Consider the following 15061-nt stretch of genomic DNA (forward strand, 5'->3'; position numbering starts at 1 on the left):
CCTCCTGGAGGCCAGCCTGGAGGCAGGAGCATGCACAGAAGCCTCGAGGGTGTGGTCCGCAGTGACGCCAGGACAGTCCTATTCATCCAAGTAGCCAGAGAGGAAGAGAAGGCATCCTGCCTCCCTCCTAATCCCTCAGCACCGATTCCAAGCTATTTAAAACCCTCTAAGGTGGGTATCGCCCCAAAGTTGCTCAAAACAATTCACATCCACACTGCAGGCCATTAATCCAGTGGTGTTTATTCAAGCAGTATTCACACTCGCTGTTGAATAACAAGGGCATCAAGACCCCAAAGATGGGGCTCTCACAGCTCCAGCTTCACAGCAGCCTCTCTGGGAGGGGTTTCAAGAACTTAAGATGAAGGTGATGGCTGAAAAGGCTTGCCGTTCTTGCTCTGGGTCCCCGAGGAGTACAGCCTGCTTCTCTCATCCCGGTCACCAGACAGACCCAGGCCAGCAGCAGAGGCACAGCTGGGCAAAACTACGTAAGCTCAGAAGAGGCCACACTGGTCCATGTTTTCGTACAAAAAATTTAATAAATATGACTTTTCAAAATGTATTGCCAGGAACAACACAAAGATGCATGTTTATGTTCGTATAACACTAAGAGGACAATACAAAGGATCTTCATGGTCTCAATGGTGAACTAACAAAATCAGTTTTGAATAAGCCTTTTTGAACTTAAACTTCATCATAGCGTTTTGATTTCCTCACTTAAGGCAGGCAATGGACTCTATGGCAAATCTAAACAGTGATCTTACTGGACATTTTATGGTTCAAGTATTCAACTAGCTTATTAGAATACTCCCTAAATGCAGTAGATAAAAAAATCAAATCAGTCTTACATAACGAATGGTGAAAAGAAATCAGAATTTACAAAATGAGATTGGTGTGCTTCCAACTTCACACAATTAATTTGATATTTTTATTGATCTTCAACCACTCAACGTTTTGGCTATGTTTAGTCATAGCTCACCTTGTTCCCTTAAACTGCTAGGCAGCAGATCATCTGCCTGTCTCTCTTCAAGTCTTAAAAAAAAAAAAAAAAAAAAAAAAAAACCTGTTCTAGACTAATTCTCAAACTGCCTCTCAGTCGGGGTTTTAAATATCTGACGTCGTACGGAAAAAAAAAAAAAATTCCACCAGTATTCCAGGCACAAAAGGCCCACCCTATTGTCTTAAACTATTTTCAAACACCTTAATTTTGGCTTATAGGCAACACATAATAAGAAAATAGGTTCAAAAAAATAAAGCCATACGCTTATAATGCTATCAAAAACCTTCAATTCTAAACACGTACATATAAATAAAAAGGAATGATGTCTTAAGGCTCTTGATTATTAAGTTAATAAATCAAATATACACAGTGATTAATAAAAAAAAGAATTATTTACATAACTATACAAAATTCTACTTTTGACACATTTTTCCTCTTTAAATTCTTCATTTTACCAGCAACTGCTGACATCAAAGTCCCCCCTCCCCCAACAACAACAAAATACAATAATAAAAAAAATAAATAATAAACTCATTTGTGATAGTTGCTGTGGTTCTGAGCTGCAAAGGCACTTTTCAAATACAGAACTACTTGGACGTCATCATAAAACCAATATACAAAAACAACTCAAGAGTCAATAAATATAAATAAAAACTATGATCCTAAGACTGCATCACCATCGGGACATCTGGCAGAAATGGAAGCTGGGCGTACTCCTGGGAGCCTGATCCGGAGGTGCGGGCAGGCGGGGGCGGGGGGCCCGGTGTTTGCATAGCTGCGCGGTGTGGTGCCACCCAGCCAACCACGGAGACTACCACTGCCAGTGTAAGCCAGCTTGTCAGAACTTAAATTAACACGCGACTCTACATCCAGGACAGCGCGGGGCCGGAACACGACAGACAGGGCGGCTGCGGGAGCGGGAGCCCCGGGAGCCCCTGGACAGCGCCCGCCCGTCTGCTATACGATGTACTCCATGCGGTTCAGGCTCTGCGCGCTCTCCAGGTCTCTGTTGTCCTGTTTGTTTGTCCAGTTGGGGTGTTTGGCCGGCGTGCCATGGGCGGGCTTCTCCTCTCGGTCGACCAGCGTGTACGTGGCCTGCTTGGCGAAGCGTGCCTTCTGCTGGTGCTTGTCCATGTCGTCCTCCTCCACCTCCGAGTTGTGTGTCCTTATTTTGGACATTTTGGAGTTCTTGCTCTCGTAGTCCTTGACGGGGACCGTGTTGGGCCCATGCTTCTCGATGGGGTTCTTAATCTGGTTCAGCTGCTCGCGCACGTTGTTGGTGGTGTTATCCTCGGAAGCGGCGCGCGCGTGGCTGCCCGGCTTCCGGCGCTTGCGCACGCACCAGTAGAAGGCGGTCACCAGGCAGCAGACCCAGGCCACGGTCAGCACCGAGCTCAGCAGCGGCACCAGGAAATCTGCACGGCAGGGCAGCAGCGGGGAGCCCGGTGAACCACACCGCAGCCCCAGCCCTTTCCCCACCCGTACCGTCCCTCCCGGCGTCCTCAGAGACCCTGCTGGCCTCCCCAGAGAGACCGGGCCAAACGGCAGCCCATACAGGTGCCCACCTCCGTGTGGGGAGGGGCGTCTGGGCCAGGGGTGGGGAGTCCGGCTACTGAGACAGCTCATGAGATGAGTGGTTCTCAGAATCTTCAGAAAGAGGGCCCTGGGATGCATGGCTCCAACGCCCCCGGGGGTCCCTTGCCAGCTATAGCACAGTGATGCTCCAGGGATCCCTGGGGAACTCCGGCTGCCCTGCAGGGCCACTGAGCCATTCATCAAAGCTGTGCTTAGGATGGACTGTTTCCCAACCCCAGAGCACAAGCAGGCTCCACGAAGACACATACTCAGGGTACGGCAACACTCTGCCAGGGCGGTGCCTGACAGCCAGAGACAGCCCGCAGGCAGGGGACAAGTCAGGCCACCTCTGCCCACAGTCATGGGATCCAGTCATGTCAGCCAGCCTCTGTCTTCTTGCTAGTTAAAAATGGGGGTCCTTGAACAGGGAACCGGCAGGTAACTTCCCACCTGGGGGTTTTCCTGGATGTAGCTTGTGCTGGTCTTATTGATGAGCTGGACAGGACAGTCCCCACAGAAAGGGACCCCGACCCCACCACCTACCTGTTCTGCTCTTCAGAGGACGCCTCTGAACTCTCACTTCAGCAACGGCAGCAATCAGCGAGCTGTTCCCGTCACGTTTACTGACGAGATTTATGATTTTGTCGGTGATCTCCTTGATAGGGTTTCCATCATCCCGGATGTCTTCAGCAGACTGGAAAAGGAAGCATCAGACCCAGGGGGTCAGGGACACTCACCAGTCACTTTTACTCAAAATTATTTGACCATACATGTATGCCATTCCCTGGCGGCTCAGACGGTAAAGAATCTGTCTACAGTGCTGGAGGACCCAGCTGGGGATTTCTGGGCTGCGAAGATCTCCTAGAGAAGGGAATGGCAACCCACTCCACTATTACTGCCTAGGAAATCCTATGGACAGAGGAGCCTGGTGCGCTATGGTCCATGGGGTTGCAAAGAGTTGCATACGACTGAGCTCCTAACACACATGTACGTCAAGCTCTCCTTCCATGTATCTGTTCATCTGGATACCAGCTAAGTGAGCTTTCTGGGCTACTTCCAGTGAAACGACTCGGTGTGAATGGGTCTCATACTCACAATGGCCACGTGTATTTCATTGTTTGCAGAAGGGGAAGGCTCGCAAGCTATGTAAATCGAATATTCGGCAGAAACATTCTTCAAAATATTCAAATTTCGCAGTTCGCTGCAAATATGCTCCGTGGTGAGACCCTAGAATGATATTTTAAAATCCACACGTGTGTAAGGGAGAGGAATGAAAAAAGACTGCTGTTTACTTGAAAGGGAGGCTGCGTGCAAGCCGAGCTTTGGTGAAAGACAAGAATCCAGGCTAAGGAAGAGATCCGAGCTCATGATGTCTCTGCTTTAGGGCAAGTGGACACACCCCACCCTCCAGAGCCAGCCAGAAGTGTTCCATACCGGCGACATCATCTCCTTGTTGAAGGTGAACGTGATGTTGGCACAGTTGTCCTGGTAGTAGGGGTCGGACGCACACTTGGTCTTCACGGGCTGGAGGCTTGATGACCGGCACTCGCCCACCCCAGTGCAGGGGCGCACAAAGCACTGGGTGTCCAGGATGGGCACGCAGCTCTGCCCGCTGGGGCACTCGCTGTGCCCTCTGTGCAGTGAGCAAGGGCGGGGGCCACACCACACCTGCAGAGACAGAAGGAGTGCAGCTCAGGAGGCACCCGGCAGCGGCCCGCATGGCCCCAGGACAAGGGTGGCCAGGCTGTGCCTACCTTGGAGCAGGCCACCCTCCCATCCAGGCACTGGCAGGCGTTGCAGTCGGCGTCCCACTTGGCCCCGTCGGGTATCACGCTCCCCATAGTGACGCACGACCTCCCTGAAACTGAGGCAGAGACCTGTGAGTGGCAGGAGCTGCCGTTTCTGTGGACCGTCCTCCTGATTCTTCACTCCCTGCCCAGCAGGAGATGCTGATGCCCGTCGCCCTCTGCCCTGTGACAATGCAGCTGCTCCCAGCGGGCAGGCATTCTTGGTCACCCCCCAGCGGGCCCTGCACCTGGCCACACGACCAGCTATGGTCAGTGCAGCGTCCAGGGACAGGAGTGAGCGGAGTCTCCCCCTGGGAGTGAGCTCGGCCCCTCGAGAGCCTGCCATGTGCCAGGAAAAGGACACACCCTGGGTAGTGCTGGTCCAAAAAGGGTGGGGTGGCACACAGAACAGAACTGGGTGCCCAGCGTGAGGCATCCAGCACTCTGCTTGCCCTGTGTGCCCACGAGCATCACAACTGCCTGCTGTAGGCACAGAGGATGGGGAGGGTTGTTACAGAGCATAATGGTGACAAAAGCTGGCTAAAACTAAGTGACTCTACTTTCAAAGGACCCTCAGGTTTCCCGGTCCTGGGGGTCTCCAGCAGATGTGCCCTCTGTGTTCTCTCCCTGAGCACAATGTCCTCACACAAACAGTCAAAAAGGTGGCTGCAATGCCTGCTCAGCCCAGGGGACCCATGGCAGCGGGACCTGGCCCACATACCTTCCTGGCATTTGGCACCACTGTGCCCTGGGGGGCAGATACAGCGGTAACCATTGATCTCATCCACGCAGGTCGCCCCGAAAGCACAAGGTGAAGACTGGCACTCGTTGATGTCTAGGAGAAATGGTCAAATTTAGGCTCCAATGGGAGGCACCAATGCTTTTCTGATAAAATACACAGACAGGATCTGCAGGCCTAAGTATAGGCTGAGTGCATTTTCATCATGTGACCAGCACCCAAATGAAGAAATGATCATCAGTACTGCCAAAGTCTCCGGTCACTGCCACCCAAGGGTTACCACTAGCCTGACTTCTAACAGCTTAGAATTTCTCATTCGGGGAAACAGCAATTTTTAATTAAATGCTCCTTTTCTCTGATAGTGTAATTTAGAGAACAATGGCCAGCAAAGATCTTGAAAAGGGTCAGCTAGCAAGTATCTTAGGCTTTGTGGGCCATGTGGTCTCTTGTCACAGCTGCTCAATTCTTGCAGCATGAAAGCAACCCTTGACAGTACATAAACAAGAGTGTGGCTGTGGGTCAATAAAACTGTATTTACAAAAACAGGCAGTGGGCCAGATTCGGCCCCCAGACCATCATCTGCCAATCCTTGATTCAGAAACATGAAATAGACACAAAGTCCCCCACCCAGTGGAGCCCCTGGTGGCTCAGTCGGTAGAGTCTGCCAGAAGTGCAGGATACCCGGGTTCAATTCCTGGGTCAGGAAGACCTGGGAAGATCCTGAGTTGGGAAGACCCCCTGGAGAAGGCAATGGCAACCCACTCCAGTATTCCTGCCTGGAGAATCCCATGGATGGAGGGGCCTGGTGAGCTACAGTCCATGGGGTCACAAAGAGTTGGTCACAAGTGAGTGACTTCACTTTCACTTTTCTTTCCCCCACCCAGTAGTTCTTGAAGATTCAGACTTGGGGACTCAAGGAGGACCAGTTTAAAAGTTTAAACAATTATTGAGGGATAAGAACATACACAAAGAAGCACAACTGATCTATAACTTTTTTTGGCAAAAGAAAGGGCATGTAAAAAAGTAGGGAAAAGGCTCAGAATAAACTGTAAACTTCCTAAAAAACTGGATTTCCTGACCTCATTTTGTCTGAATCATTTCAGTGGGGCCTGATCAAGCCTTGGAAACCACAGCCTCAGCCCTTCCTGTGGCTGAGGTCTGAGGCTATGCATCCTTGCCCATCGCTTCATGCTACCACAGGAGAAGCACACTTTTCTTATAGCCTCAGAGTAGATTAACCATCACTTGCTGTGGCCGAGGCTCTCTCCCCAGGAGCGAGGGTGGCTGTGCACCCCAGGGAGAGTCCAGCCAGGGGCATCTTACTCCCAGCTGGAAGCAGGAGACTAATTGTCAAGGCTACTCAGAACCATGGCCATAACTGTTTTAGAGATGAAAACTTTTAGACTAAGGGGTGGGGAGACAGCAGTCAGAGGTGGTCCTTACTTATTCTGCAGTCGGGCCCAGCGAAGCCAGGGGCGCATTCACAGCGGTACCAGTTCTCACCATCCACGCACGTGCCGCTGTTGTAACTACGAGAGCAAAGGCCACTTGGTTACCACCTCCCTGTCTGCCACTCCCCTGCCAAAGGTGGCCCCACACCGGTTATGATGGGCAGCTCTCAGCCCTGCCCACACGCACCAGTGCCTGGGTCCCACCCCCAGAGCGTCCAATTCACAGTTCCTGGTTGCAGGAGCTCCGGTTGCGTCCCAGGTACTAAACCCTCCAAGTCTGAGCATCACTGCTCTAAACGTGGACACCATCTGACTGAAGTGTGGCCCACGGACTGGAGTGATGGGCACTGCCTGGGAGCTTGTTGGAAAGAAGGAATCTGCAGCAACCCCCAGCTCTCCTGAATCAGAAGCTGGATTTTATATAGGAGGCCCACACCTGTCACAGCCAACAAGTGCCTGCATAATAGGGCACCATGCTTACCAGGGATGAGGACTGCAGTCGTTGGTGTCTGCAAAGTAAAAAAAAAAAAAAAAATTAAAAACTTAACAGGGAAGCCTTCTTAGCCCTAAGTGAAAACACCCGTGATTTCCACAATACCCAAATGATAAGGCTGTCATTAACGCCAGCAGGAGCTTAAGACCCCTGCTCAGTTGGAACCAGGCCCACATCACACTGCTGCAGTCACCATGGGACACTCATACACAGGAAGAGGCCCTGGGAGGGGTGGGCAGGGGGCTGTGAGAATGGTTCTTGGTCAGACTAGGGCCGGGAAGCAAGCCACCATCAAAGCCCACGAGCGAGATGCCGGTGGCCGTGGGTCCCTATGGACAGTCCCAGCCAAGCTGCTTTGACCGCGTGAAGATGGGCTTTGTGATGCGTTGCGCCGTGGGCACGGCGGCAGGGGCACTCTTCGGCACCTTTTCCTGTCTCAGGATGGGAATGCGGGGTCGGGAGCTGATGGGCGGCATTGGAAAAACCACGATGCAGAGCAGTGGCACCTTTGGCAAATTCATGGCCATCGGGATGGGCATCCGATGCTAATCAGGGCAGTGGTTGCACACAACATCCACCCCCTCCCGTCAGTTCCATCCCATGTGTACTATAATAAAGCAAGTCTTTGAGTATTCGGAAAAAGAAAGAAAGATTAATCATAACGGAAACGATTCTACAAATAAAAAATGTTTCTTTTGTGGCCAAATGGGGCATTTTTGCCAGCAATGTCCTGCCAAGTAGGGACAACAAGCCGTGCCAATCAACCCCAGGTAGCGCAGGACTGGACCTCAGTTCCACCAACGCAACAATATTAACCCCTGACGTGCCGGTTACTCTGATTCCAACGGGAGTGGCTGGCCCCCTACCTGAGGGCGTTGTAGGACTTGTGCTGGGGCGTGGCTCGCTTTCCCTTGAAGGGATTTCGGTGGTGCCTGGTGTAGTAGATTCTGATTATACTGAGGAAATTAAAGTTTTGATCTCGCCGCCTACTAAAACTATGCAAATTAATAAAGGTCAAAGAATAGCACAGCTTTTGCTTTTACCTTATTATCAGATAGGACTTCTCAAGCTAGGGGCCCCAGAGGATTTGGATCCAGCGATCTAGGTTTTTGGGTGCAGGAAATTACAGCTTCTAGGCTTTTAAAAGATCTTTTAATTCAAGGAAATAAAATGTCAGGGCTGTTAGATACTGGAGCAGACGTCTCTTGCATTGCTGGAAAAGACTGGCCCTCGTCCTGGCCAACATGCTTAACCAGTGCCAGCTTTGTAGGAATACGGTCAGTGCCCTTGGTTGCTAAGAGCTCACAAATTTTGACATGGTCAGATGAGAAGGGGGCACAAGGCACTTTTTGTTCATATGTGGTTCCTTCACTACCTTTTTCTTTATGGGGGAGAGAGATATTATCTCAGGTGGGAATGCTTTTATATAGCCCAGATGAAAATGTTACTAATCAAATGCTGCAAATGAGGTATAATCTTGATAAGGGGCTTGTTAAAGATCAGCAGAAAATTGTTTCTCCATTAGAGGCGGTTCCTAACAAGAATAGAGAAGGTCTGGGATATTCAAATTTACCCTAGAGGCTCTTGCTCTTGCTGCCGACCCTATTACCTGGAAATCTGATAATCCGGTATAGGTGGAACAATGGCCCTTAACAGCTGAAAAGCTATAGGCAGCTGAGGATTTAGTTATGGAACAACTGACAGCCAGCCATACAGAGCCTTCTAATAGCCCCTGGAATACTCCTATTTTTGTTATTAAGAAAAAATCAGGAAAATGGAGATTGTTACAAGATTTGAGGGCTATAAACACAACTATGGAAGACATAGGGGCCCTCCAGCCGGGCCTCCCTTCCCCAGTGGCTGTGCCTTTCCAGTATAATGTGATAGTTATAGATCTACAGAATTCTTTCATTACCATCCCCCTGGCTGTTCAGGATTGCAAAGGGTTTGCTTTCAGTCTCACTTCAGCTAAAGGGAATGAAAAATAGGCTCATCTTGTGTCAGAAATTTGTAGGCCAAGCTGTGCAAAATGCTAGAGGAAAGTATAAAGATCTATATTTGATACATTATATGGATGATATTTTGGCAGCTCATAAGGACAGAACCTTGTTACAACAAATTTTATCTGGATTGAGGCCTTGGAAAGATGGGGTTTAAAGATAGCTCCAGATAAGATACAAGTAAATCCTCCTTTTTCTTATTTAGGGAGGGTATTAAATACCCATACCATGAGTCATGCCCCTTTGCAGCTGCGGAGAGATCGTTTACTAACTTTAAATGATTTCCAAAAATTATTAGGGGATATGAATTGGATATGGCCACATTTAAAACTGACTACTGCAGATTTAAAGCCTTTGTTTGTTTGCTTAAAAAGCGATCCTAATCCCAGTTCTAAGAGAAAGTTGACTAGTGAGGCAGAGTGGGCTGTTATTAAAGTGGAGGAGGCTTTAAATGATCAGTTGATTAGGATTAATATTACCAGAGGATGGGGTTTAATTATTCTCGCCACAGAGCATACACCTACAGGATGCTTGTGGCAAGAAGGCCCATTGGAATGGCTCCATCTACCAGTGACCCCAAGAAAAATAGTTTTATCTTATCCCAGCTTGGTGGCACAATTAATTATAAAAGGTAGAAAAAGAAGTGTGGAACTTTTTGGAAAAGAAGTAGCAAATATAGTGATTTCATTCAATAAGGATCAACTGCAATTTCTTTTACAAAACAGTGATGATTGACAAGTTGCCCTGATATGATTTCAGAGGTCAAATTTTGTTTCATTTGCCCTCAAGCCCCCTACTGCATTTTTTGAAAGCACATCCAGTGATTTTTCTGAAGAAATTTTCTATTCAACCTTTGGAAGGGGCAATTTTAGTTATCATAGATGGTTCCTCTAATGGTAAAGCAGTCACAATTATTGATGGAAAATCCCATGTTCAGGTAACTGAAGAGACATTGGCCCAGAGAGCTGAGTTGAGGGTGGTTATTTGGGCTTTTCAGCATTTAAGAGACCACACCTTCAATCTTCTGACTGACTCCCGATATATTGTAGGGTTATTTCCTCATATTGAGACTGCTAATATTCCAGAAAATAAAACTACCATCTTCTCCTTGTTATTTGATTTACAGAAGGAGATCAAGCATAGAGATAAGAAATATTTTGTGGGACATAGTAGAGCCCATTCTGGCTTACCCGGCCCTTTGCATGAAGGAAATGCTTTGGCAGATGCATTAACTAAAGTAATTGCTTTAAACTTACATGAAAAGATTGACAAGGCCAAAAATTCTCACAAAATTCATCATCAAAATGCAGCTGGTTTAAGGTATGAATTTCATATCTCTAGGGAAACAGCTAGACAAATAGTTATGTCCAAATTGCCCAATATTTAATCCATCGCCACCATTAGGAGTAAATCCCTGAGGCCTTAGGCCTAATGCTCTCTGGCAAATGGACGTAACTCATATCCCGGCCTTTGGAAAACTGTTCTTTGTGCATGTTACCCTGGATACTTTTCTCATGTTATTACAGCCTCTGGTAGATCAGGTGAAGCAACAAGAGATATAATTCAGCACCTGTTTCAATGCTTTTCCCAAATAGGACTCCCCGAACAGATAAAAACAGATAATGCCCCAGTTTATACTTCTGCTGCTTTTAAGAGATTTTGTCAACAATTATCCATAGTACATTCAACAGGAATACCTTATAATCCCCAAGGCCAAGCCATAGTGGAAAGGGCACACCAGACTTTAAAAAGTCAGATAGCTAAATGGAGACAGGGAGAATTTAAATATTCCTCTCCACATCATGTTTTACATCATACTTTGTAATTAATCATTTAAATGTGGACACACAGGGGCAGACTGCAATGATGAGACACTGGACTCCTGAAGGGGCTACGACTCGGCCTCTGGTTAAGTGAAAAGACGTCCTTACAGGAGAGTGGAAAGGGCCAGATATACTGCTAACTTGTGGGAGAGGGTATGCTTGTGTGTTTCCACAGGATTCCACTTCTCCTGTTTGGACCCCTGAGGTTACTAAAATCCCTGGGGTCCTGGAGTCCGGGACCGAGGAAAGATGGGGAGACCAGAAGCTCGTCGGGTCCAGACCTGAGGGAGCCAAGGAAACGCCAAAGGGCCAGTGACCCTTTGCCTGAGGCTTCATGGCTAGTGCATCACTTCAGGCACCTGGTGCTTCAGGAGAGACATGCTGCTCGAGCTCAACCCTATTCTGCCCCACCTCGTCGCTGTCATCGTACTTAAACAACCACCTCCAGCACGGTACCAACTTGGAGCCAGCTAAAACATCTCGCTCAGTAGGCTGAAGAGTTAATAGAAAGGGGGAGATATGAGGCTACTCCTATGATAATGTTTGTGGCTATGCTTGCTGTGTTGGCTTGTCAGCCGAGGCCCTCCAGTGAAGAAAAGGTACATTGGGCCTATTTGCCTAATCCACCTTCTTTCCAGCCTGTTGATTGGATGAATGAGCCCATTCGTGTTTTTGTTAATGATACTCTTCTTTTTGCCAAGTTTTGCCAAGAAAATGTACTGGTCATAGCAAACACCCTCTTCCAACAACACAAGAGAAGACTCTACACATGGACATCACCAGATGGTCAACACCAAAATCAGACTGATTATATTCTTTGCAGCCAAAGATGGAGAAGCTCTATACAGTCAGCAAAAACAAGACCAGGAGCTGACTGTGGCTCAGACCATGAACTCCTTATTGCCAAATTCAGACTTAAATTGAAGAAAGTAGGGAAAACCACTAGACCATTCAGGTATGACCTAAATCAAATCCCTTATGATTATACAGTGGAAGTGAGAAATAGATTTAAGGGATTAGATCTGATAGATAGAGTGCCTGATGAACTATGGACTAAGGTTTGTGACATTGTACAGGAGACAGGGATCAAGACCATCCCCATGGAAAAGAAATGCAAAAAAGCAAAATGGCTGTCTGGGGAGGCCTTACAAATAGCTGTGAAAATAAGAGAAGCGAAAAGCAAAGGAGAAAAGGAAAGATATAAACATATGAATGCAGAGTTCCAAAGAATAGCAAGAAGAGATAAGAAAGCCTTCCTCAGAGATCAATGCAAAGAAATAGAGGAAAACAACAGAATGGGAAAGAATAGAGATCTCTTCAAGAAAATTAGAGATACCAAGGGAACATTTCATGAAAAGACAGGCTCGATAAAGGACAGAAATGGCATGGACCTAACAGAAGCAGAAGACATTAAGAAGAGGTGGCAAGAATACACAGAAGAACTGTACAAAAAAGATCTTCATGACCCAGATAATCACGATGGTGTGATCGCTGACCTAGAGCCAGACATCCTGGAATGTGAAGTCAAGCGGGCCTTAGAAAGCATCACTACGAACAAAGCTAGTGGAGGTGATGGAATTCCAGTTGAGCTATTCCAAATCCTGAAAGATGATGCTGTGAAAGTGCTGCACTCAACAGGCCAGCAAATTTGGAAAACTCAGCAGTGGCCACAGGACTGGAAAAGGTCAGTTTTCATTCCAATCTCAAAGAAAGGTAATGCCAAAGAATGCTCAAACTACTGCACAATTGCACTCATCTCACATGCTAGTAAAGTAATGCTCAAAATTCTCCAAGCCACGCTTCAGCAATACGTGAACCATGAACTTCCAGTTGTTCAAGCTGGTTTTAGAAAAGGCAGAGGAACCAGAGACCAAATTGCCAACATCCGGTGGATCATGGAAAAAGCAAGAGACTTCCAGAAAAACATCTATTTCTGCTTTATTGACTATGCCAAAGCCTCTGACTGTGTGGATCACAATAAACTGTGGAAAATTCTGGAAGAGATGGGAATACCAGACCACCTGACCTGCATGAGAAACCTATATGCAGGTCAGGAAGCAACAGTTAGAGCTGGACATGGAACAACAGACTGGTTCCAAATCTGTCATGAGTATGTCAAGAGTATGTCAAGGCTATATATTGTCACCCTGCTTGTTATATGCAGAGTACATCAATAGAAACGCTGGGCTGGAAGAAACACAAACTGGAATCAAGATTGCCGGGAGAAATATCAATAACCTCAGATATGCAGATGACACTAACCTTATGGCAGAAAGTGAAGAGGAACTCAAAAGCCTCTTGATGAAGGTGAAAGAGGACAGTGAAAAAGTAGGCTTAAAACTCAACATTCAGAAAACAAAGATCATGGCATCTGGTCCCATCACTTCATGGGAAATAGATGGGGAAACAGTGGCAGACTTTATTTTTCTGGGCTCCAAAATCACTACAGATAGTGACTGCAGCCATGAAATTAAAAGACGCTTACTCCTTGGAAGAAAAGTTATGACCAACCTAGATGGCATATTGAAAAGCAGAGACATTACTTTGCCAACAAAGGTCCATCTAGTCAATGCTATGGTTTTTCCCATGGTCATGTATGGATGTGAGAGTTGGACTGTGAAGAAGGCTGAACGCCGAAGAATTGATGCTTTTGAACTGTGGTGTTGGAGAAGACTCTTGAGAGTCCCTTGGACTGCAAGGAGATCCAACCAGTCCATTCTGAAGGAGATCAGCCCTGAGATTTCTTTGGAAGGAATGATGCTAAAGCTGAAACTCCAATACTTTGGCCACCTCATTCAAAGAGTTGACTCATTGGAAAAGACTCTGATGCTGGGAGGGACTGGGGGCAGGAGGAGAAGGGGACAACAGAGGATGAGATGGCTGGATGGCATCACTGAGTCGATGGACGTGAGTCTGAGTGAACTCCGGGAGTTGGTGATGGACAGGGAGGCCTGGCATGCTGCGATTCATGGGGTCACAAAGAGTCGGACATGAGTGAGCAACTGAACTGAACTGAACTCTTCTTTTGGGCAGGCTTCCATCTATCCTAATAATGTTAAAACAGTGGTCAGCACTCCCTTCAATTTTTCAGGCGTGTCCATACCTTCCTCTCTACAAGGAGCAGCTCCAGTTTTGAATGGATGTGTTAGCACTTCCTTGAAAGGCATGCTTACTGATTCTCTGAGAAGTGATGGCAAGAGAGACTTTTGGTCTTTACAGCTGCTGATGCCAGGGGGTGCAAGAAAGACTATTTGATGCCTTAAAAAAGGCAGCCCCTCATTTAAAGGACTGTCCGAGTTGTGCAGTCCCCACTTCGGACTCTGATGAACAAGGACTACAGGCTTGGGAAAGCATAAGCAGAATTTATGGCTTTCCTCATTGGAAAGAATGCATGTACGCCATAAAGTTATCTATTCCCATTGCTGCCACCGGACATTTTCTGACCGAATGGGGGTGCCCCTATCTTTCTAATCAACGATGGGGCTTGATTTATGTAGAACCTTATAGGTCCACATGGAATAATTCATTTCTCCCTATGGCTTTAGTAATTACTAGGTGGCATGCTGATGGATGGGTTCCTCCTTTAGTGAGCTTCAATGGAACGGGTCCCATGCAGCCTGAGTTATGGAAAGGACTGGCTGCCATGGCACCTGTGATTTTACATAGACCTTTAAATGAACAAAGATACATTGCACGGGCCTGCTTGCATTCTCCCTATGCCTTTTTGTTGGCCAGAAATCAGAGTGATTTGGAAGTTTCTGAAGGAGAAACTGTTTACAATGTTATATGTGTGAATTGTTTTATATCAAATTGTGTTGATGGGAATGATTATAATTATAAGGCTGTGATGATTGTAAAGCAACCACCATATTTGATGGTCCCTGTAAAATCAGAGGGACAATCGTTTGACGATTATGCATTGAAAGTTTTATATGAACTTAATGGCTTAATTTCTCGACCTAAGAGATTCATTGCAGCTCTGGTTGTGGGAATAACTGCCTTGATTGCCATAATTGCATCAGTTATGGTTTCTGCTGTTGCCCTGTCAAAAGGAGTGCATACAGCCTCGTTTGTCAATCAGCTGTCCAAAAACGTCTCCATAGCTCTTACTATATAGGAAATTATAGATAAGAAAATAGAAAATAAGGTCAATGCTTTAGAAGAAGCAGTTTTGTTTATGGGGCAAGAAATTACAA

The 15061-nt window shown here is 47.1% G+C and overlaps 2 protein-coding genes across 2 annotated transcripts in view; one reads left to right on the forward strand and one right to left on the reverse strand.

The window, feature by feature from the left end:
• Positions 1 to 219: 219 nt before the first annotated feature.
• JAG1 (jagged canonical Notch ligand 1) overlaps positions 220 to 15061 on the reverse strand; it is a 44573-nt gene continuing 29731 nt past the window's right edge. Inside the window, exons 19-26 of the mRNA XM_061435614.1 lie at positions 7031 to 7058; positions 6542 to 6627; positions 5081 to 5194; positions 4327 to 4436; positions 4007 to 4240; positions 3668 to 3799; positions 3116 to 3266; positions 220 to 2412 (exon numbers count right to left, since the gene is read on the reverse strand). Of these exons, the coding sequence (XP_061291598.1) occupies positions 1955 to 2412; positions 3116 to 3266; positions 3668 to 3799; positions 4007 to 4240; positions 4327 to 4436; positions 5081 to 5194; positions 6542 to 6627; positions 7031 to 7058 (1313 nt within the window). The 3' untranslated portion in view covers positions 220 to 1954. The remainder of the gene's footprint in view (positions 2413 to 3115; positions 3267 to 3667; positions 3800 to 4006; positions 4241 to 4326; positions 4437 to 5080; positions 5195 to 6541; positions 6628 to 7030; positions 7059 to 15061) is intronic.
• Positions 7099 to 7692, forward strand: LOC133258910 (reactive oxygen species modulator 1-like). Its single transcript, XM_061435615.1, has one exon. The coding sequence runs from the start codon at positions 7352 to 7354 to the stop codon at positions 7589 to 7591; it is 240 nt and encodes a 79-aa protein (XP_061291599.1). The 5' UTR covers positions 7099 to 7351; the 3' UTR covers positions 7592 to 7692.

Source organism: Bos javanicus, chromosome 13, assembly GCF_032452875.1.
Source record: "Bos javanicus breed banteng chromosome 13, ARS-OSU_banteng_1.0, whole genome shotgun sequence".
Taxonomy (NCBI): Eukaryota; Metazoa; Chordata; class Mammalia; order Artiodactyla; family Bovidae; genus Bos; species Bos javanicus.

Coding starts and splice junctions, on each gene's coding strand:
- LOC133258910 (XM_061435615.1), top strand. CDS start 7,352: ATGCCGGTGGCCGTGGGTCCCTATGGACAGTCCCAGCCAAGCTGCTTT.